Here is a 22,443-nt window from a genome sequence, read left to right on the forward strand (position 1 = left end):
TTAGTGGGTAAATATGTAGGGGTATGGGGATAGGGCCTGGGTGGAATTGTGGTCGGTGCAGGCCCGATGGGCCGAGTGGCCTCTTTCTGCACTGTAGGGTTTCTATGATTCTATGCCGTATCTCTCAGTGATTCAACTAAGGTTAGGAAGATTGAGGTAAATCTATATATAAGCTCTGGCTTGAAGGTTCTATACTGAGCTGGCACTAGGATTAGAAACATTAGGGGTATTTGTCATGTAGCATTATAGTTGATATCGCAGTTTATAAAGTGGAGCTTTATGTTTGTGCATCTGATGCGGTTTTTTCTGATTTATTTCTTCCCTTTGTGCATCAGATTGCAACGCATCTATAAAATTAAAAATTGTATTTCTTTGCGCTGGGAAATTCTAGTCGCCTTTCCTTTCTAACGGAACAATTATATTTTCTTTTCTTATAAAGCAAAAACCCCTTGCACTCCCAGCTGTGTACCACCCCCAATTCCTCTAAGCCACATGTATAAACAGAGCGCCGAGATTGAGTTTGGTTTCTATGGCTACTGATTAAATCCCTTTTTGTTCTGCTCGAATTATTATGAGGGGTTTTTTTTTTAGTACTCGTTCTCTTGCCATTCTTCAGCCAACGGCGCAGTTTGTAGACTTCAAGAAAACGCATCAATAAAGTCTCCCGTTAATGTTTAACGGCCATGAATTAAGGAGGCAAAAACATTTCTTTTTTTTTAAATAAAAAAAACCACCTAGCAAAATCCTGTGCTTGCTGGAAATCTAAAACACAGATGCTTCCAGCATCTCAGAAATGGATGAAATGTTTGGTTTGATTATCTCCCCATTTGAAGAATCTTGCTGCTTTCTTGTACAAACTCCAAAGGTCAACTTTCAAACAATATCTGTCGGGTGGGGGAAAAAAAATGGGTTGACCTCCATTTTTTGTCACAACCTCAGATGGTACAAGCGATTGAGCCCTTTTATGTCAGTTAGATCCTGATAAATGTGCAGACCTTTTGCCGAGCTGTTTTTATACGCCGAAATCTAAATTTTCATGGAATTAGAACATAGAACATAGAACAGTACAGCACAGAACAGGCCCTTCGGCCCACGATGTTGCGCCGAGCTTTATCTGAAACCAAGATCAAGCTATCCCACTCCCTATCATCCTGGTGTGCTCCATGTGCCTATCCAATAACCGCTTAAATGTTCCTAAAGTGTCTGACTCCACTATCACTGCAGGCAGTCCATTCCACACCCCAATCACTCTCTGCGTAAAGAACCTACCTCTGATATCCTTCCTGTATCTCCCACCACGAACCCTATAGTTATGCCCCCTTGTAATAGCTCCATCCACCCGAGGAAATAGTCTTTGAACGTTCACTCTATCTATCCCCTTCATCATTTTATAAACCTCTATTAAGTCTCCCCTCAGTCTCCTCCGCTCCAGAGAGAACAGCCCTAGCCCCCGCAACCTTTCCTCATAAGACCTACCCTCCAAACCAGGCAGCATCCTGGTAAATCTCCTCTGCACTCTTTCCAGCGCTTCCACATCCTTCCTATAGTGAGGTGACCAGAACTGCACACAATACTCCAAATGTGGTCTCACCAAGGTCCTGTACAGTTGCAGCATAACCCCACGGCTCTTAAACTCCAACCCCTACAGTGCATAAGGAGGCCATTCAGCCCATCGAGACTGCACCGACAACAATCCCACCTAGGCCCTCTCCCCGTAACCCCACATATTTACCTGCTAGCGCCCTGACACTAAATGGCAATTTAGCAAGGCCAATCCACCTAACCTGCACATCTTTGGTCTGTGGGAGGAAACCCACACAGACACGGGGAGAACATTTCTAGATTTTAATTTAAACCTTTTTTTCGTGGGATGTGGGTTTCGCTGGCAAGGCCAGCATTTGTTGCCCACCACTAAATGCCCTTGAACTAAGTGGTTCGCTCGGCCATTTCTGTGGGCAGTTACGAGTTGGGCAGCATGGCGGCACTGCTGCCTCACAGTGCCAGGGACCAGGGTTCAATTTGGCCTCGGGTGACTGTCTGTGTGGAGTTTGCACATTCTCCCTGTGTCTGCATGGGGAGAATGTATGAAACTAGAAGCAGGAGGAGGCCATTTGGCCCTTCAAGCCTGCTCCGCCATTCATTACAATGATGGCTGATCATGAAATTTGATATCCTGATTTCCCCCCCTTCCCCCGATATCCCTTTAGCTCCAAGAGCTATTTCTAATGTCTTCTTGAAATCACACAATGTTTTGGCTTCAACTACATTCTGTGCTAGTGAATCCCACACATTCAACACCCTCTGGGTGAAGAAATTTCTCCTCACCTCAGTCCCAAAAGGTTTACCCCTTATCCTCAAACTATGACGCCTAGTTCTGGACTCCCCCACCATTGGGAACATTCTTTCTGAATCTACTCTGCCCAACTCTGTTAGAATTTTATAAGTTTCTGTGCGATCCCTTCCCACTCTTCTCTATTCTAGTGAATATAATCCTAATTGTCTTAGCCTCTCCACATGTGACAGATCTGCCATCCCAGGAATCAGCCTGGTAAACCTTTGCTGTACTCCCTCTATAGCAAGGACATCCTTCCTCAGATAAGGACACCAAAACTGCACACAATACTCCAGGTGTGGCATCACCAACACACTATACAATTGCAGTAAATTGGTTTGGAATAGGAGTCGGAAATACAGGGACTCCCTCCCTAACAGCACAGTGGGTGTACCTACACCATATGGACTGCAGCCGTTCCTTTACAGTCTCTGGGTCAAAATACTGGAACTCCCTCCCTAACAGCACTGTGGGTGCATCTACCTACACCATATGGACTTCAGTGCTTCACCGGGCGGCACGGTAGCACAGTGGTTAGCACTGCTGCTTCACAGCTCCAGGGACCTGGGTTCGATTCCCGGCTTGGGTCACTGTCTGTGTGGAGTTTGCACATTCTCCTCGTGTCTGCGTGGGTTTCCTCCGGGTGCTCCGGTTTCCTCCCACAGTCCAAAGATGTGCGGGTTAGGTTGATTGGCCATGCTAAAATTGCCCCTTAGTGTCCTGGGATGCGTAGATTAGCGGGATTAGCGGGTTAAATATGTAGGGAAAAGGGGGTAGGGCCTGGGTGGGATTGTGGTCGGTGCAGACTCGATGGGCCGAATGGCCTCTTTCTGTACTGTAGGGTTTCTATGATTTCTATGATTCTATGATTTCTATGATTTCTAAGAAGGTTACTCATCACCACCTTCTCAAGGGTAATTAGAGATGGGGCAATAAATGAAAGAATAAAAAACGCACAAGAGTAATGGATCAACGCAACTGATGCCAGTGAAGCAAACTGCAGAAAACAGACACATCTCAGAAGGAAGAACAGAAATGTATTATGTTGGATTGGTTGACATTTCTAACAGCCAATTTGACTATACTCGATCTTCTTGAGCAATTCGAGTGCATCAGAAAGATTGAGCAAAAGGATGTTTTCTCTGTTACAAGAGCAGCGTAAGCGGAATCAATATTGGCTTTCAAAAGGGCAATAGATACACACTTGAAGGGGAGAAGGTTTATGGTAGAGAGGGTAAAGGGGATTGGAATGGGACACGATTGGATTGCTTTCAAAGAACCAATATGGACACACAGTGACCAAATGTGTGCTGTAAGATTCTATGCTTAGCTCTCTGTAATTTGGATTGCTATCTAGGCAGTAACCAATGGATGATCCATGTAAACAGCAAATGCTTTCCATTCCCAGTAAAAATGGGTTAGTTTTGGGTATAAATTCCAGGGCAAATCCTAGCTACAAAGAAGTCACACTCAAAACGTGAACCTGGTTTTCTCTTTACTAATACTGAGGGACCCAGTTTCGAAATTTGATTATTTATGATTTGACATGAGCAAGTTATATCTCCATTCTAACGTTTATTCATTGCTAGCTTCCTCGGTCAAGTTGTTGTTGCTTAAATTATTGTGAATGTGACGGCGGGCTTCAACATTTATCCAATTCATTTTACGGGGTGTGGGCATCGCTGGCTGGGCCATCATTTATTGCCCGTCCCTAACTGCCCTCCATTTCAGAGGGCATTTGAGAGTCAACCACATTGCTGTGACTCTGGAGTCACAGGTAGGCCAGACCGGGTAAGGACGGCAGATTTCCTTCCCTAAAGGACATTAGTGAACCAGATTGGTTTTTCCAACAATCGACAATGGTTCCATGGCCATCATTAGACTTTTAATTCCAGATTTTGATTGAATTCAAATTTCACCATCTGCCTTTGGCGGGATTCTAACTGGGTTTTCTAGATCTTGTTCTGGGTCTCTGGATTACTAGTCCAGTGACAATACCACTGCGCCACTGCCTCTCCATGTGAGACTTTCAAGCGTAACACTTCTTGGTGTGTGACAGTGGTTAGCACTGCTGCCTCACAGCGCCAGGGACCCGGGTTCGATTCCCGGCTCGGGTCACTGTCTGTGTGGAGTTTGCACATTCTCCCTGTGTCTGCGTGGGTTTCCTCCGGGTGCTCCGGTTTCCTCCCACAGTCTAAAAGATGTGCTGGTTAGGTGCATTGACCCAAATAGGCGTCGGACTGTGGCGACTAGGGGAATTTCACAGTAACTTCATTGCAGTGTTAATGTAAGTCTTACTTGTGACTCATAAATAAACTTTAACTTTAGATTCAACGCTGGCTTCGAAATCCCGCTCTGGGACATCAATAGACCAATACTAAATGCATTTGGACAAAATTCTTTCCTTCGCTATTTTAAGGGAGGTGCCGACTTTACAAAAGGTCATTGTTTCTGTCAAGATGACAGGAGGAGTCATTTTGCACAACTGCACTGACTATCTTCCAAGCCTAGACTCTGGGCAGTGAGTGGCGATTTTCTCGCTCAGTGGAACGAATGGTGATTCACGACAAAGACAAACAAAAATACAAATTCATTCCCGACAAACTGGAACAATATTTACAAACCCATTTCAAGGCTGCCTGAGATTCAGGGCTCATAGAAACTTGAAGGGCCGAATGGCCTACTCCTACTTCAAGCCTGCTCCGACATTCATCTTGATGATGGCTGATCATCAAATTCAATATCCTGATTTCCCCTCCATCCCCCCCATATCCTTTGATCCCTTTAGCCCCAAGAGCTATATCTAATTTCTTCTTGAAATCACGCAACTTTTTGGCCTCAACTACTTTCTGTGAGAATGAATTCCACCACCCTCTGGGTGAAGAAATTTCTCCTCACCTCAGTTCTAAAAAGTTTACCCCTTATTCTCAAACTATGACCCCCTAAGTTCTGGACTCCCCCCACCATCGGGAACATTCTTTCTGAATCTACCCTGTCTAACCCTGTTAGAATTTTATAAGTTTCTATGAGATCCCCTCTCACTCTTCTAAACCCCAGTGAATATAATCCTAACCGACTTATTCTCTCCTCATATGACAGGCCTGCCACCCCAGGAATCAGCCTGGTAAACCTTTGCTGCACTCCCTCAATAGCAAGGACTATAACAAGGCTCCTTCTGTATTGTACAAGAGCAAGGCGGCCCATCTTCCACTTGAATGAAAGATTATAGTAAGTCAATTCTATGATATTCCTGAGCCAGGGTCCTCCTGAAACAAGGTTCAGAAGCACAGCATTATCAGAAAGGCCCCATCATTGCATCTAAACAGTAATCGAGTGTAATCGGTTTTTATTTGCTCATCCCTAATTTCCTTTGAGTAGACGGAGCCGCCTTCTTAAACCACTGCACCCCTTCTAGTGTCCGTCCATCCACCATGCTGTTAGGGTGGGAGTTCTAACATGCTGGCCCAGCAATAGCGAAGGAATGGCCATATATTTCCAAGTCAGGATAACATGCGACTTGGGAGAGGAACTTGCAGGTGGTGGCGTTCCTATGCATCTGCTGCACTTGTCCTTCTGGGAGGGAGAGGTTGTGGATTTGGAAGTTGCTGTCGAAGGAGCCTTGCTGAGTTGCTGCAGTCCTGCAGATGCTGCACACGGCTGCTACTGCGCGTTGGGGGTGAAGGGAGCGAATGTGGAAGGTGGTCAAGGGGGCAGCTTTGTCCTGGATGGTGCTGATTTTCTTGAGCGTTGTTGGAGCTCCACTCATCCAGGCAAGTGGAGAGTAATCCATCACACTCCTGACTTGTGCATTAGAGGTAGTGGAGAGTGTTGTGGAACCTCAAATCTCAGCACGTTTCAGAGACAAAACACTTCCTTGGGTTTAACTCATGGGATAATGGAATCACTCTGGTAGACTATCTATTTCACATCATTTATTCCGAACATTCAGGAGCAAAATCATGGAAGCACCGACAACGGGTCATCGCAATCTGGAATTCCCGCCTTCCCGATGGATTATAGATGCTGGGGATCAACTGCAGCATTCAAGACAGATTGCTCAAGTTTTTTGGGGAGCAAGAGGAATTAAGGATAAGGTGGGAGAACACAGTTGAGGTCCAACTCAGCAATGATCTAATTGAATGGTAGAGCAGATCAATATTGAGGGCGGCACGGTGGCACAGTGGCTAGCACTGCTGCCTCACAGCACCAGGGACCCGGGTTCGATTCCCGGCTCGGGTCACTGTCTGTGTGGAGTTTGCACATTGTCCTCGTGTCTGTGTGGGTTTTCTCCGAATGCTCCAGTTTCCGCCCCCGGTCCAAAGATATGCCGGTTAGCTGGATTGGCCATGCTAAATTGCCCCTTAATGTCAGAAGGACTAGCTAGGGTAACCCCATAGGGTTATGGGGATAGGGTGGGATTGTGGTCAGTGCAGAGTTGATGAGCCAAATGGCCGCCTTCTGCATTGTAGATTCTACTTTACTGACATAGGAATAGGAGGAGGCTATTCAGCCCTTCGAACCTGTTGTGTTATTGAATTAGACCAGAGCTGACATGAATCTCAGGGGATAACTTGCCTACTCCTCCCCCCCCCCCACCCCCCCAGCCACTGTAGGTTTGAGAGTTCTCAGTAACTGTGCCCGTGGAATTCTGTCCTTGCCCCAGAATCACCAAAATTAATAGTTTCCGATTCAACACTCGCCATTCCAAAAATGGTACTATCACCAGGTCAGCCTCATCGCCTTGAAGGCAAGGGAATTCGGTTCTTGGATGGCGCAAACCAAGTGGCAGGCTTGTGCAGTCATGGAAGAGATCTCAGTTACAGTGTGCAAAGCACTGACTGAAAGGATTGAAACTGCTTCGTTCACCCTCGGTGAATTGGAAATGGGCGGCACGGTGGCACAGTGGTTAGCGCTGCTGCCTCACAGCGCCAGGGACCCGGGCTCAATCCCCGGCTTGGGTCACTGTCTGTGCGGAGTCTGCACGTTTTCCCCGTGTGGGTTTCCTCCGGGTGCTCCGGGTTTCCTCCCACAGTCCGAAAGACGTGCTGGTTACGTACATTGGCCGTGCTAAATTCTCCCTCAGTGTATCCGAACAGGAGTGTGGCGACTAGGGGATATTCACAGTAACTTCATTGCAGTGTTAATGTAAGCCAACTTGTGACACTAATAAATAAACCTTAATGGAGAGCTTTTGGGGAAAGGGAGGGGGGCGAGGGTGGGTCTAATTGAATAACTCTTTCAAGGAGGCAATGAGTGGGCCAATTGACCCAGGTACTGGGAAATGAACCGGGCCAAGTGTTAGATTTGGTTGTGGGAGAGAACTTTGGAGATAGTGACCACAATTCGGTGTCTTTTGTTATTGCAATGGAGAGGGATAGGGCCAGACGGCAGGGCAAGGCTTACAATTGGGGGAGAGGTAATTATGATGCGATTAGGCAAGAATTAGGGGGCATAAGATGGGAACAGAAACTGTCAGGGAAAGGCACTGATGAAAAGTGGAACTTTTTCAAGGAACAAATACTGGGTGTCCTTGATAGGTATGTCCCTGTCAGGCAGGGAGGAAATGGCCGAGTGAGGGAACCGTGGTTCACAAAAGAGGTGGAATGTCTTGTGAAAAGGAAGAGGGAAGCTTATGTAGGGATGAGGAAACAAGGTTCAGATGGCTCGATTGAGGGTTACAAGTTAGCAAGGAATGAGCTGAAAAAGGGGCTGAGGAGAGCTAGGAGGGGACATGAGAAGTCCTTGGCGGGTCGGATCAAGGAAAACCCCAAGGCTTTTTACTCTTATGTGAGGAATAAAAGAATGACCAGGGTGAGGTTAGGGCCGGTCAAGGACAGTGGTGGGAACTTGTGTATGGAATCAGTAGAGATAGGCGAGGTGATGAATGAATACTTTTCTTCAGTGTTCACCAAGGAGAGGGGCCACGTTTTTCAGGAAGAGAAGGTGTTACAGGCTAATAGGCTGGAGGAAATAGATGTTCGGAGGGAGGATGTATTGGCAGTTTTGAATAAACTGAAGGTCGATAAGTCCCCTGGGCCTGATGAAATGTATCCTAGGATTCTTTGGGAGGCGAGGGATGAGATTGCAGAGCCTTTGGCTTTGATCTTTGGGTCCTCGCTGTCCACGGGGATGGTGCCGGAGGACTGGAGAGTGGCAAATGTTGTTCCTCTGTTTAAGAAAGGGAATAGAAATGACCCTGGTAATTATAGACCGGTTAGTCTGACTTCGGTGGTTGGTAAATTGATGGAAAAGGTCCTTAGGGATGGGATTTACGACCATTTAGAAAGATGCGGATTAATCCGGGATAGTCAGCACGGATTTGTGAAGGGCAAATCGTGCCTCACAAATTTGATAGAATTTTTTGAGGAGGTAACTAGGTGTGTTGATGAAGGTAGGGCGGTTGATGTCATATACATGGATTTTAGTAAGGCGTTTGATAAGGTCCCCCATGGTCGGCTTATGATGAAAGTAAGGAGGTGTGGGATAGAGGGAAAGTTGGCCGATTGGATAGGTAACTGGCTATCTGATCGAAGACAGAGGGTGGTGGTGGATGGAAAATTTTCGGACTGGAGGCAGGTTGCTAGCGGAGTGCCGCAGGGATCGGTGCTTGGTCCTCTGCTCTTTGTGATTTTTATTAATGACTTAGAGGAGGGGGCTGAAGGGTGAATCAGTAAATTTGCTGATGACACCAAGATTGGTGGAGTAGTGGATGAGGTGGAGGGCTGTTGTAGGCTGCAAAGAGACATAGATAGGATGCAAAGCTGGGCTGAAAAATGGCAAATGGAGTTTAACCCTGATAAATGTGAGGTGATTCATTTTGGTAGGACAAATTTAAATGTGGATTACAGGGTCAAAGGTAGGGTTCTGAAGACTGTGGAGGAACAGAGAGATCTTGGGGTCTATATCCACAGATCTCTAAAGGTTGCCACTCAAGTGGATAGAGCTGTGAAGAAGGCACATAGTGTGTTAGCTTTTATTAACAGGGGTTTGGAGTTTAAGAGCCGTGGGGTTATGCTGCAACTGTACAGGACCTTGGTGAGACCGCATTTGGAATATTGCGTGCAGTTCTGGTCACCTCAATATAAGAAGGATGTGGAAGCGCTGGAGAGAGTGCAGAGGAGATTTACCAGGATGCTGCCTGGTTTGGAGTGTCGGTCTTATGAGGAAAGGTTGAGGGAGCTGGGGCTGTTCTCTCTGGAACGGAGGAGATTGAGGGGAGACTTAATAGAGGTTTATAAAATGATGAAGGGGATAGATCGAGTGAACGTTCAAAGACTATTTCCTCGGGTGGATGGAGCTATTACAAGGGGCATAACTATAGGGTTCATGGTGGGAGATATAGGAAGGATATCAGAGGTAGGTTCTTCACGCAGAGAGTGGTTGGGGTGTGGAATGGACTGCCTGCAGTGATAGTGGAGTCAGACACTTTAGGAACATTTAAGCGGTTATTGGATAGGCACATGGAGCACACCAGGATGATAGGGAGTGGGATAGCTTGATCTTGGTTTCAGATGAAGGTCGGCACAACATCGTGGGCCGAAGGGCCTGTTCTGTGCTGTACTGTTCTATGTTCTATGTTCCGTGCTGCTTTCATTCTCAGATTTGTTGACAATTACACTTTGGGCCAAATAACATCTTGGCTCTGGGTCGCGCCAAGTTCCATGTGATTTAATCTCTTGAAAAAAAAGTTAAGATTTCCAAGGGTGTGATATTTATCAGAGTTTCAAAATGAAGAATATAATAAAGAAAGCAGTGACAAGTGGCTAATGCTGCTCTAAATTAACAATTCTCAAAATACTCTTCCCATGATAACAAACAGGAATTGCAGCCCAATATAAAGCAACTCGTGCTACATCCTTACATGGGCTTCGTTGCGTCAAACTCCAACCAGTTAACCTGAAGTCAACCGAAGAGCTGTGGTTGCCTCAGGCTGACCTCCGCTGGCATTGCTCACTGTTAGTAGGGGCCCTTTAAGGCCAGCTCCACCTTGAGCACTACTGAAGGCTCTAAGCTGAGGAACAGACTGGCAGCCAAAGTGCCTGGTTGGGGAAGGGAACGGAGTCTCGCAAACATGGATGTGAAAAAAACACATCATGAATAGACTGTTTTTCTACTTTATGTTACAGTTGTATAAGACTTTAGTTAGGCCGCATTTGGAATATTGCGTGCAGTTCTGGTCGCCACACTACCAGAAGGACGTGGATGCTTTGGAGAGGGTGCAAAGGAGGTTTAGCTGAATGTTGCCTGGTCTGGGGGGTTTTATATACGAGGAGAGGTTGGATAAACTCGGATTGTTTTCACTGGGGAGTCTGAGGCTGAGGGGCGACCTGACAGAAGCCTACAAAATGTAGACGATGTACTTTTGGCACCTTCATGCACTAAGACTTTATAGATAACAGATATAACTTTGGTTCTCTGCTACTAAACTGGGCAGCAATTTAGTCCCATCGAATTGGTCTCCGTTTAAAGGATGACACAGTTACTACAATTACTTCAAAACATTCTGCATGTGGGGAAACAATTTGTGGCATTGAGGCAGAAGGAAAAATCAAAATCAACTACCTTCACATCTCACATGGCAGTGACAGCAGCTCTGACAGGCCGTCACCCACCCTGCTCACTTGGACACGATTGTACTCCAATGATATCATTAAAAAGACCCTAAGGATTAGAATCTTAGAATCAGCAAATCACCGAAAGCTGCCGTTCGGCCCATCGGGTTCTTTGAAAGACCTGTCAAATTTAGCCTCGCTTTTCCTTGACCCAACAAATTCATCCTCTTTGCAAACATGTCCGACTGCCTTTAGAAATTCATTATGGGATCAGCTTCCCCAAACGTTCCAGGTCATGAGTTCCAGATCCTAACAACTCGCCGTGGGAAATCTTTGTCCTCGTTTCCCCCTTTTGCTAATTGTATTAAATCCACAACCATTGGTTACCAATGCAGAGAGTACAGTCCCTCATTCAACATTGGCCTATTATCTTCACCCTCCAGCTTCCTGTGACTGAGGAAGTGGCTCCAGTCACTAAGTTTGTTCCTGGAACTTTTGCCCCATCTTGTGATTGGCAGCACGGTTTGCAATTGCTGCGGATTTTTAAGGAACGGGGAAATACTTGTCCAAGGAGGAATATCGCGAAAGTAGACGTTGCCCTCTTTCAACCTGGGTCCACAATTATTACATGTAATTATCGTGATGCAGAGTGTGAGAAGGACCACATGGTAGGCCTTGAAGACTTAACAAAGGGGAGCTCTTTATTGAAGGTTTTCGTTGACAAATATAAAAGAGGCCAAGTTATGTTACAGCTGTATAAAACTTTATTTAGCCCACATTTGGAATATTGCACGCAGTTCTGGTCGCCACACTGCCAGACACTGATGCTTTAGAGAGGGTGCAAAGAAGGTTTGCCAGGATGTTGCCTGGTCTGGAGGGTTTTACGGATGAGGAGAGGTTGGATAAACTCGGATTGTTTTCACTGGAAAGACAGAGGCTGAGGGGCGACCTGATAGAAGTCGACTATGAGAGGGCACAGATAGGGTGGAGAGTCTGAGGCTTTTTCCCAGGGTGGAAGGGTCGACTACGAGAGGGCACAGGTTTAAGGTGAGAGGTGGTAGGTTGAGGAGAGACTTGTGGGGAAAGTGTTTCACACAGAGGGCGGTGGGTGCCTGGAGTGCACTGCCAGTGGAGGTGGTAGAAACAGGCACGTTGGCAACATTCAAGACATACACATGAATGGGAGGCAAACAGAGGGATGGAAACCATGCATGGGTGCAGGCTTGGTGGGCTGAAGGGCCTGTTCCTGTGCTGTATTGTTCTGTTTTCCCGGGGCAGCACGCACCAATCTACATATATCACAATAACTTTTAGTCTGTAATGCAAACTGGCCTAAGCACTGTGTCATGGTCATTCTCTCATCCGATCATTGAAGCTTTTAATTATTTTGCTATCACTATGCTGTCTCCTATGGTAGAGAACGCGTGCGTGCATGCACATACCCCTACACACACAAACCCCAACACACACACACCCGTGAATTCTGTGCCACAGTGGTGCCAATCCCATTTATTTGTGATCAAAATATTTTTTCGACTAAGGAGTGACAAGGGCTGTGCGTTAGCAGCGAAGGTCGCTGAAGAAGATGGAGTCTATAGCTTCAAGGTGGGTTTCTTTTGAAAGGGAATTTGGTGAGAAGGGGTGGGTTTGATCGCTTCAGGAATTGGGCAGATTCATTGGGCCTTTTTCCCCTCACACTCTGGTGATACATATCGCAAGAAGATGATGCCCGCAGCCACAACAAAACTGGACAACCTTTACCTCAGCTGAATAAACCAGAACCTGGTCCTTGCAGCAAACGTTATGCTGAGCACTTTATGGTCCCCCTCATCAATATAAAGCTCAGGATTATAGAATCCCTACAGTGCATCGGCCCATCGAGTCTGCACCGACCACAATCCCACCCAGGCCCTATCCCCATAACCCCGTGCATTTTACCCTAGCTAGTCCCCCTGACACTAAGAGGCAATTTAGCATGGCCGATCCACCTAACCCCGGCACATCTTTGGGCTGTGAGAGGAAACCGGAGCACCCGGAAGAAACCCACGCAGACACAGGGAGAACGTGCAGACTCCACACAGACAGTGACCCAAGCCGGGAATCGAACCCGGGTCCCTGGCGCTGTGAGGCAGCAGTGCTAACCACCGTGCCACCCGCTCAGCTTTCATTGTTTTCCATAATATCTAGCCTGCACTTGGCAACTTCTTGTGGTTGCCTGCAATAATTAATATTAAAATTATTTATTAATTTTATAATTGCTGCTTTTCACTCATCACAAAGTTAATGAGGCGCCATAGAGGCCAGATTTAAGAGCCTTTCTCCTTCTGTCCATTTTAAGAGTGACAGAATAAATTTAATTATCCCTTTTAAAACAAAGCTAGGACAGGGAAGCAGTTTGAAAGGCATCTGGTTGCATTGGGGGGAGTTTTATCAAATGGAGTTAGGCTATCTCCTGAGAGGGAGCAAGTGTGGCCTTTAGCTAGGCCTTTCTTACACAGCTTCCGATAGACAGTTCTAGAGTGTCCTTATCTGAGATGGCTGTTTGCCGCCTGGGCAGCCTTCTTAGCTAGACATGGTGCATTGTATGGGTTGAAAGAATACATGGTTTTATTCTGAAAGAATATGACAAAGGAAAGTAAAGAATAAAACACTCCCAAGATCAATACCGTAAGCACAAAGATTTCACCTCATAGAATAGAATCATAGAATCCCAACAGTGCAGAAGAAGGACATTCGGCCCATCGAGTCTGCATCGACAACAATCCCGCCCAGATCCTATCCCCGTAACCCCACATATTTACCCTACTAATCCCCCTGGCACTAAGGTGCAATTTAGCATGGCCAATCAACCTAACCCGCACATCTTTGGAGTGTGGGAGTAAACCGGAGCACCCGGAGGAAACCCACGCAGACACGGGGAGAATGTGCAAACTCCACACAGACGGTCACCCAAGCCGGGAATTAAACCTGGTCCCTTGTGCTGTGAGGCAGCAGTGCCCATCACTGTGCAACGTGCGCCATGTTCCCGATTAATCCTTCGGGGCTGATGGTGTATCCATGACTAACAAAGTTGACCAATCAATCTCACCCTCGCATCGTAGAAATAGGAAATGCCGGATAAACTCAGCAGGTCCGGCAGCATCTGTGGAGAGTTAACATTTCGAGTCCCGTCCAACTCTTATTCAGTGACACTGTCCCAAAGAGGATTCCTATTGGACTCGAATTGTTAACTCTGCTTCTCTCTCCACGGATGCTGCCAGACCTGCTGAGTTTTTCCAGCATTTTCCATCTTTACTTCAGACCTCCAGCATCTGCAGTATTTTGCTTTTATCATCTTCATTGGCAAAATGGTGTCTCTTCCAGGGAGCAACTGAGATTGAGGGGGGATTTGAGAGAGGTGTGTGAGATCTGGACACGCTTGGATAAGGTGCAGTAAGAAGTCTCACAGCACCAGGCTAAAGTCCAAAAGATTTATTTGGACTTGCGAGCTTTCGGAGCTCCTTCACCAGGTCCCTCACCTGACGAAGGAACAGCACTTCGAAAGTTTGTGATTCCAAATAAACTTGTTGGACTTTAACATTGTGTTGTGAGACTTCTTACTGTGCCCACCCCAGTCCAACGCCGGCATCTTCACCTCTTGGAAAAGGTAGACAGATACAAACAGTTCCCAGCTACTGATGGTACAAGACCAAGCAAACTCAACAATTTAAGGTTTAGGGCAAGAGATTAAGGGGGGAATGTGAGAACTACTTTATGCAACGAATGGTGATGACTTGTACCTCATGGCCCACGAAGGTGGTGGAATCGGAAACAATTAATTATTTCAAAAGGAAATTAGGTCAAAGAAAATAAACTTGCAGAGCTACGGGGATAGGGCAGGGGAACGGGACTGACTGGATTGCTCCACGGAGAGCTGGCATAGACTTGATGGAGCGAATGGCCATCTCTGTGCCATAATCACTTTAACTCTAGGTTTCCAGTTTATTTTTTAAATGTATATGTTGTGGCAAATAAAGACTCCCTTTTTTCCCCACTTACTCCCCTAGTTTATCCCTATTAATAGGCAAAGCTTCTCTTGTGTGGATGTCTTTAGATGTCTGGTTTTTGCCAGTCAGGCCAATACATGCAAGAAGAGCTTGATGGAGGTTCTCCCCACCTGGTCTTTGTGCATCAGTGTGGCTCAGGAGTCGGGTTGCCAACCTTCTGAGATTGCCCTGGAATGTCAAGAAGCTAAAATTGTTGCAAACAACGTAGGGAAAAATCTTGGGACGCTCTCCCCGTGTCTGCATGGGTTTCCTCCAAGTGCTCTAGTTTCCACCTATCATCCAAAGATGTTAGGTGGATTGGCCATGTTAAATTGCCCCTTAGTGGCCAAATTTGTGCAGGTTAGGGGGATTGGCCATGCTAAATTGCCCCTTAGTGTCCCAAAATGTGTAGGTTAAATGGATTGGCCATGCTAAACCGCCCCTTAGTGTCCAAACATGTGCTGGTTAGGTGGATTGGACATGCTAAACTGTCCCTTCGTGTCCCAAGATGTGTAGGTTGGATGGATTAGCCTTGGTAAAGGTATGGGGTTACGGGATAGGGCCTGGATAAGATGCTCTTTTGGAGAGTCTGTGAAGATTCAAAGGGCCAAATGGCCTCCTATTCTGGAGGGATTCTATGATCAAGAGTGATTTTCTTTCAAATTTCTCTGCACAACCTATGTTTTAAAAAGAATGGAGTTGGGGAAACAGGACTGCTTGACTGATGGCCAAGAATCAACCAATCAGAAAAGGAAGAGCCTCTTTGCTTTCCGATGGGTGTTGGAATACGATGCACCACAAAGGCGGCCAATGGTAAGAGTGTGGGGGCGGTCAGTCAGCAGCAGGATGTCACACGATCAAACCTCCAAAAATATACTCAACCAGAAGTGGCAGCCATACTGACAGGGCTGTGGAACATACTTACACTCTGCCACCTTGCACTGAATTCTGCCCTGCGACAACTGACAGGAATACAGGTGAACGCGGTGTGGAGAAACATAGATAGCCATACCTCTAAGTTCCAGGCATGACCTTTCCAAAAGAGCAACCTTGACATAGTAACTAGAAGCAGGAGTAGACCATCCAGCCCTTTGTCACAGAGGTTCACAGCATGGAAACAGGCCCTTCAGCCCAACTTGTCCATGCCGCCCCTTTCTTTTCCCGAGCCTGCTCCGCCATTCTTTATGACCATGGCCGATCCTTGAAGTAGGGCTATTTAAATATTGGAGAAAGAGCACTTTGTGCGTAGCATGTAATGAAGGGGCAACATGTAGGACAAAGCGTTGCATCAATTTTCAACCTCCAGTTTGAGCCAACCTTTGTAATTCACACTGAACCAGCTGATCAGACATTTACCTCGGTTTGGAAAGTTTGATGATGCCATCAAATTGTCTTCGCTTCCTGTTTAGTTTGCATCAATAACAAAAGGAAAGACATTGTTCAAGCCCAGCCTCCTGTTTTGGCAACCTACCTTGCATCTGCTTCACTGTAATATTCCCTGGCAACAATGTCTTCAAAAAGCTCTCCCCCGGTGACCCTACAAATTAAAATCAAAAGCAGACGTTAAAGGTCGAAAGCAGTAATCAGAGGAGCCCGGTGATTATACCTGGCTGCGCACACTGGAAGAGATCCTTCCCACACACTCTCAATTGTTTCTCGAGCTCTCCGAAGCAATTATCTGGCTGGCTTCAGCCGTCTCGTTAATCAAGCATTCGTGGCAAGGATCACCAACTTCCTCAGCTTATTCAGCCCCAGTCACTCATAGCCGAGTGTCAGGCGAGATGTATTTTCAGCAGCAATATTACTGATTGCTCTCAAGGCCAAGGTAAAATAGGGTTTCAATGCTCAATCATGTCCCATAATAATTTAGAGAATTGAAGTTCGTCTCGACAAAATCACTTCACTGAACATTATGTGCACTCTATTACGACGAGCGAATCACAAACTAGCACAGTCTTTGTATTGGTAAGGATGAAAACACATTATTCATTAGCGTCCACACACACACACAAAGGAATCCTTCTCAGATTCATAGTTTGTTACAGAAAACACTGGGCATTGAAACAAAAGTTAGCCGAGTGGTAGGGAACAAGAGGAGTGGTGGACGGGGAAGGTGTACAGTGGGGTTTCCCAGGGAACAGCACCGACATAACTGCTTTGACTTGATTTCACTTGATTTATTATTGTCACATGTATTAGCATACGGTGAAAAGTATTGTTTCTTGCGCGCTCTACAGCCAAAGCATACCGTTCATAGAGAAGGAAAGGAGAAAGTGCAGAATGTAGTGTTACTGTCATAGATAGGGTGGAGAGAAAGATCAACTTCATGCGAGGTAAGTCCATTCAAAAGTCTGATGGCAGCAGGGAAGAAGCTGTTCTTGAGTCGGTTGGTGCGTGACCTCAGACTTTTGCATCTTTTTCCCGATGGAAGAAGGTGGGAGAGAGAATGTCCGGGTGCGTGGGGTCCTTAATTATGCTGGCTGCTTTGCAGCGGGGAGTGTAGACAGAGTCAATGGGTGGGAGGTTGGTTTGCGTGATGGATTGGGCTACATTCAGGACCTTTTGGAGTTTCCTTGATCTACATTCATGGCCCAAGATTGGAGTGCGCCAGGGCACAATTTCAAAATTTGCGGATGACACAACATTTGGAAGTGTTGGAGAACTGGGAGGAGGATGGCGAGAAGACTTCAAGAGGACATAGACAACCTTGATGGACATGAACAGATGTAATTTAACACAGGAGTTTGCAAATTGGTGATACGTAAAGAAAAATGAAACAGTCAATATAAGATAAAAGGAAGAATTCTAAAATGGATGCAGGAACAGACAGTCCACTACGACTCTCACGAACTTTTACAGATGCACCATAGAAAGCATTCTTTCTGGTTGTATCACAGCTTGGTATGGCTCCTGCTCTGCCCAAGACTGCAAGAAACTACAAAGGATCGTGAATGTAGCCCAATCCATCAGGCAAACCAGCTTCCCATCCATTGACTCTGTCTACACTTCCCACCGCCTCAGGAAAGCAGCCAGCATAATTCAGGACCCCACGCACTTTCTTCCGTCAGGAAAAAGAGACACAAGTCTGAGGTCACGTACCAACCGACTCAAGAATAGCTTCTTCCCAGCTGCTGTCAGACTTTTGAATAGGTCTACCTTGCACTAAGTTGATCTTTTTTCACACCCTCGCTATGACTGTACCACTACATTCTGCACTCCCCCTTTCCTTCCCTATGTATGGTATACCTTGTCTGTATAACATGAAAGAAACAATACTTTTCACTGTATGTTAATACATGTGACAATAATAAATCAAATCAAAGAGACCTGTGGAGATATGTACACAAATCACTGAAGGTGAAAGGCAGGTTGAGAAAGTGGTCATAAAGGCATATGGGATCCTGGATTTTATAGGATCTTGAAGAGTTCAAAAACAAGGACATTATCATGAACCCTTTAAGAAACATCGGTTCAGCCCCAACTGGAGTATTGTATCCAATTCTGGGCACTGCACTTTCCGAAGGATGTGAAAGCTTTGGGCAGGGCGCAGAGAAGATCTGCAAGAATGTTCCCAGGTGTGAGGGACTTCAGTTACGTGAATAGATTGGAGAAACTGAGGTTGCTCTCCTTGGAGAGGGGACTTGATGGAGACGCTCAAAATCACAAAGGATCTGGACAGAATAGATAGAGAGAAATGGTTGCCATTGTTGGAAGGGTTGAGAAATTGGGGGGAGGGACAGGTTCAAGGATCAAAGGTGATGCGAGGAAAAAGCTTTTCTTTAAATGCAGCCAGTGGTTAGGATCTAGAATGCACGGCCTGAAAGATTGGTGGAGGCAGGCTCAATCTTGACCAGAAAATGCAGGTATACAGAGGAAATGCTGGTGGAGTGGGACTTGCAGATGGGTTGAATAAACTTCTTTTGCACGATAGATGATTCAGTTAGTGTCTGTTTTATCACAATCAGCTTGAGGCAAGGGCAGGAATGAAGCTATGGCCAATAACCCTTCAAGTTGGGGCGGCACAGTGGCATGGTGGTTAATATTGCTGCCTGACAGCGCCAGGGATCTGGGTTCGATTCCTGGCTTGGGTCACTGTCTGTATGGAGTCTGCACGTTCTCCATGTGTCTGCGTGGGTTTGCTCCGGTTTCCTCCCACAGTCCAAAGATGTGCAGGTTAAGTAGATTGGCCATGCTAAATTGCCCCTTAGTGTCAGCTAGGGTAAATGCATGGGGTTATGCGGAATGGGCCTGGGTGGGATTGTCATCAGTGTAGGCTCGATGGGCCAAATGGCCTCTTTCTGCGCTGTAGGGATTCTATGATCTTCACCTCAACTGCCTGCACTCATTCTGATATTCACTCTTTGAGAAGAGAGGTTTGAGGTTTACTCGTGGCCGACTTATACCCAAAACAAGCGAAGAAAGTCAAAAGGAAGCCAAGAGAGTGTGACTCATGAGAGTTTAATATATTTGTAAGAAGTTGCTCTTTGATGGGGTTGAACCTGTTTATTTTGAATGCTTTAAAGCCCCTGTCACAATATGGACCAAGATCAGTCACATCAGTGTGTTTAATGAGCCCCTGTTAACGCAGTCAACAAGTTCCCAGGTCCTGAGTGGATGAAAAACAGTTATATTCATTAACAGGAATGTGAAGGGAGGGAAATGTACTTTAAATAGATCCCTTTCTCCATTAGATTGACATTAGAGTTAGCAGAATGATTTATGAAATTTCAATGCCTGCTCCAATGACTATTTATGGTGTGTCTGAGAGACCCTGGGAGAATTTGAGGGAGAAAATTCCAACAGTCCCTCTTCTCTCCGTGCTGGGAGATTGAATCCTTTGATACCACTGTTCTGTGTGTTTCTTCTCCCTTTCGGTTGCCTAGGCCACTTAAAAATAGCCTTTATTTATCTTGCATCTTCATCTGGTTATTTTATGGCCCTACCTGCAATCCCTGAACATTTCCCAAAAGGGAGCGTCACATTGCGCACGGAGTAGGGCCACGGAATGTCCCGCAGATAACAAGGAGGACGCAAGAGCAAGCAACAAAACCGGGCTGCATTTATGATTTGCTGTCTCGAACGGGCTTGCCGTCAGACAATGTGAAGAGTACAGCGTCCACAAAAGGGCACTGGGCTGCATATTTTCGCTTTATCGTTCTTCCCACAGGCATACCCAAAGAGCTGGGCAAATGTTTTTTTCAACATGGTAAACCCAACAGTGCATTAAAAAGATACCCTTTGTTTCCCATTATTGCAAGCAACCTGTTTGTGGTCAATCAAAGGTTTAATCCAGCTCCTGTTCTGGCAGGTTTCTAACACAATGCAACATGACAGCACTGCACTATAGTTTCTCCATTAAGGTTTCATAGAATCCTACAGTGCAGGAGGAGGCCATTCAGCCCATCGAGTCTGCACCGACCACAATCTCACCCAGGCCCTATCCTCATAACCCCATGCATTTAGCCTAGCTAGTCCCCCTGACACTAAGGGACAATTTAGCATGGCCAGTCTACCTAATCTGCGCATCTTTGGACTGTGGAAGGAAACCGGAGCACCCGGAGGAAACCCACGCAGACACAGGGAGAATGTGCAAACTTCACACGGACAGCGACCCAAGCTGGGAATTGAACCTGGGTCCCTGGCACTGTGAGGCAGCAGTGCTAACCACTGTGCCGCCCAAGCCAATCCACCTAACCTGCATAGCCTTGGGCTGTGGGAGGAAACTGGAGCACCCGGAGAAAACCCACGCAGACACGGGGAGGATGTACAAACTCCACACAGACAGTGACCGAATGCTGGAATCGAACCCGGGTCCCTGGCGCTGTGCGGCAGCAGAGCTAACCACTGGGCCACCCCTTGCTCAGCGAGGGCATGTGAAATTGAATCGAGCAAAGGGAGCAAGGCACCTGATGTTCTGTCGACCTCTGCACCAGGTTCGCGGATCCATGCTCCCATTGAGCAAGGTTACAGTCTCCAGTGAAGCCTCTAAAGATACTGATATGTGATTCCTGTTTAGGGAGCTTCCCAATGATTGAAAAGAAAGGTGAGGTTGAGAAGGGGGCCATTTTTCACATTGCTCACTCCTCGCACCCCCCAACTCTCTCCTTGTAACACAGAGCTTCATTGTGGTGCGCCCTTAATGCTTTCTCTTCAGCAAACCCAACCTTCGTAGCTTTTGGTGTTGGTTACTGCCAAGGGGTAGGTCGGTGCTGCTGAGGGAGTGGGGGAGGACAGGGGTACATGTTCAGGAGCTGTTCTTCTCAAGAGGTAATGATGACCACAGCTCAATGGGGAGCATTCTCAAATCAGTGTCAGAAGTGCTCTAGAAACGCGAACACTGGATCTAGGCTGGCACTCCAGGGCAGCACTGAGTTGGGGGGAGGGGGGGGAACAGTGTCAGAAGTGCCAACATTTGGGTAAGATACAACTCTCTTGCCTCTCAGAGAGGAGTAAAAGACCACACAGCATTCTTTTGCAGGAGGGTGAGGGAAGTGGGGCATTCTAATCCGGTACCGTGCCTTACATTTTGTCCCTCAGCCAACATCTGAAAGAGACAGGGGTATCTGGACACCATCTGATCTTGCTGCGCACAAATTGGCCGCCACGTTTCCTATATATCAACAGTGACTGCGGTTCAGAGGGTACTTGACTGAGTTGAAGCACATTGGGTCATCCTGAGGCCCAGGCTGGCCTCCATCGAGTGGGAATGTTCCTGGGGCAGGTCATGGGTTGAGGGTCACGGACCTCTTCCCCCCCCCCACCCCACCCCAGAAACATACATAGAACATTCAAGTGTGAGGGTAGGTATCTTTGGGGGAGAAATAATGAATAGAAACAATAATTAATAACAGAAGGAGGCCATTCAGCCCACGGTGCCGATGCCAGCTCTTCAGAAGAGTTACCCCACTTGCTCACCATTTCCCCTTCAGATTGTTTCTTCCAGTGTCCTTTTGAAAGTCACCACTGAAGCTGCTTCCAGGCAGTGCATTCCCAATTAAAACTCACTGTCAAGAAACATTTATTCCCATCTTGCCTGCAGTTCTTCTGCCAAACTCCTTAACTCTGTGTGTGCTGATGGTAAAAGTGCCCAACTTCTACTGCAGAAACCAGGTCAGCAGCAACAGACTACAAGAGATTAAACTCTGACAACAAGTCTCTTTGATCCTATGGATTTCCTGATAAGTGCAGGTAATGCATATTAACAGTGTGAGAGTGACACGGTGGCACAGTGGTTAGCACCGCTGCCTCACCGTGCCAGGGACTTCGATTCCCAGCTTGGGTCACTGTCTATGTGGAGCTCGCACATTCTCCCCATGTCTGTGTAGGTTTCCTCCGGGTGCTCCAGTTTCCTCCCACAGTTTGAAAGACATGCCGGTTAAGGGCAGCACGGTAGCACAGTGGTTAGCACTGCTGCTTCACAGCCCCAGGGACCTGGGTTCGATTCCCGGCTTGGGTCACTGTCTGTGTGGAGTTTGCACATTCTCCTCGTGTCTGCGTGGGTTTCCCTCCGGGTGCTCCGGTTTCCTCCCACAGT

At 46.7% G+C, this 22,443-nt stretch overlaps 1 protein-coding gene across 6 annotated transcripts in view; it reads right to left on the reverse strand.

Moving 5' to 3' along the window:
* The window catches only part of LOC144480213 (calcium/calmodulin-dependent protein kinase type II subunit gamma-like), a 463,856-nt gene that overhangs the window by 164,010 nt on the left and 277,403 nt on the right, over positions 1-22,443 (reverse strand). For all 6 annotated transcript variants that reach the window (XM_078199435.1, XM_078199441.1, XM_078199439.1 and 3 more), the window contains exon 5: positions 16,381-16,446. In XM_078199435.1, the coding sequence (XP_078055561.1) occupies positions 16,381-16,446 (66 nt within the window). The remainder of the gene's footprint in view (positions 1-16,380; positions 16,447-22,443) is intronic.

Source organism: Mustelus asterias, chromosome 28, assembly GCF_964213995.1.
Source record: "Mustelus asterias chromosome 28, sMusAst1.hap1.1, whole genome shotgun sequence".
NCBI classification, from domain to species: domain Eukaryota; kingdom Metazoa; phylum Chordata; class Chondrichthyes; order Carcharhiniformes; family Triakidae; genus Mustelus; species Mustelus asterias.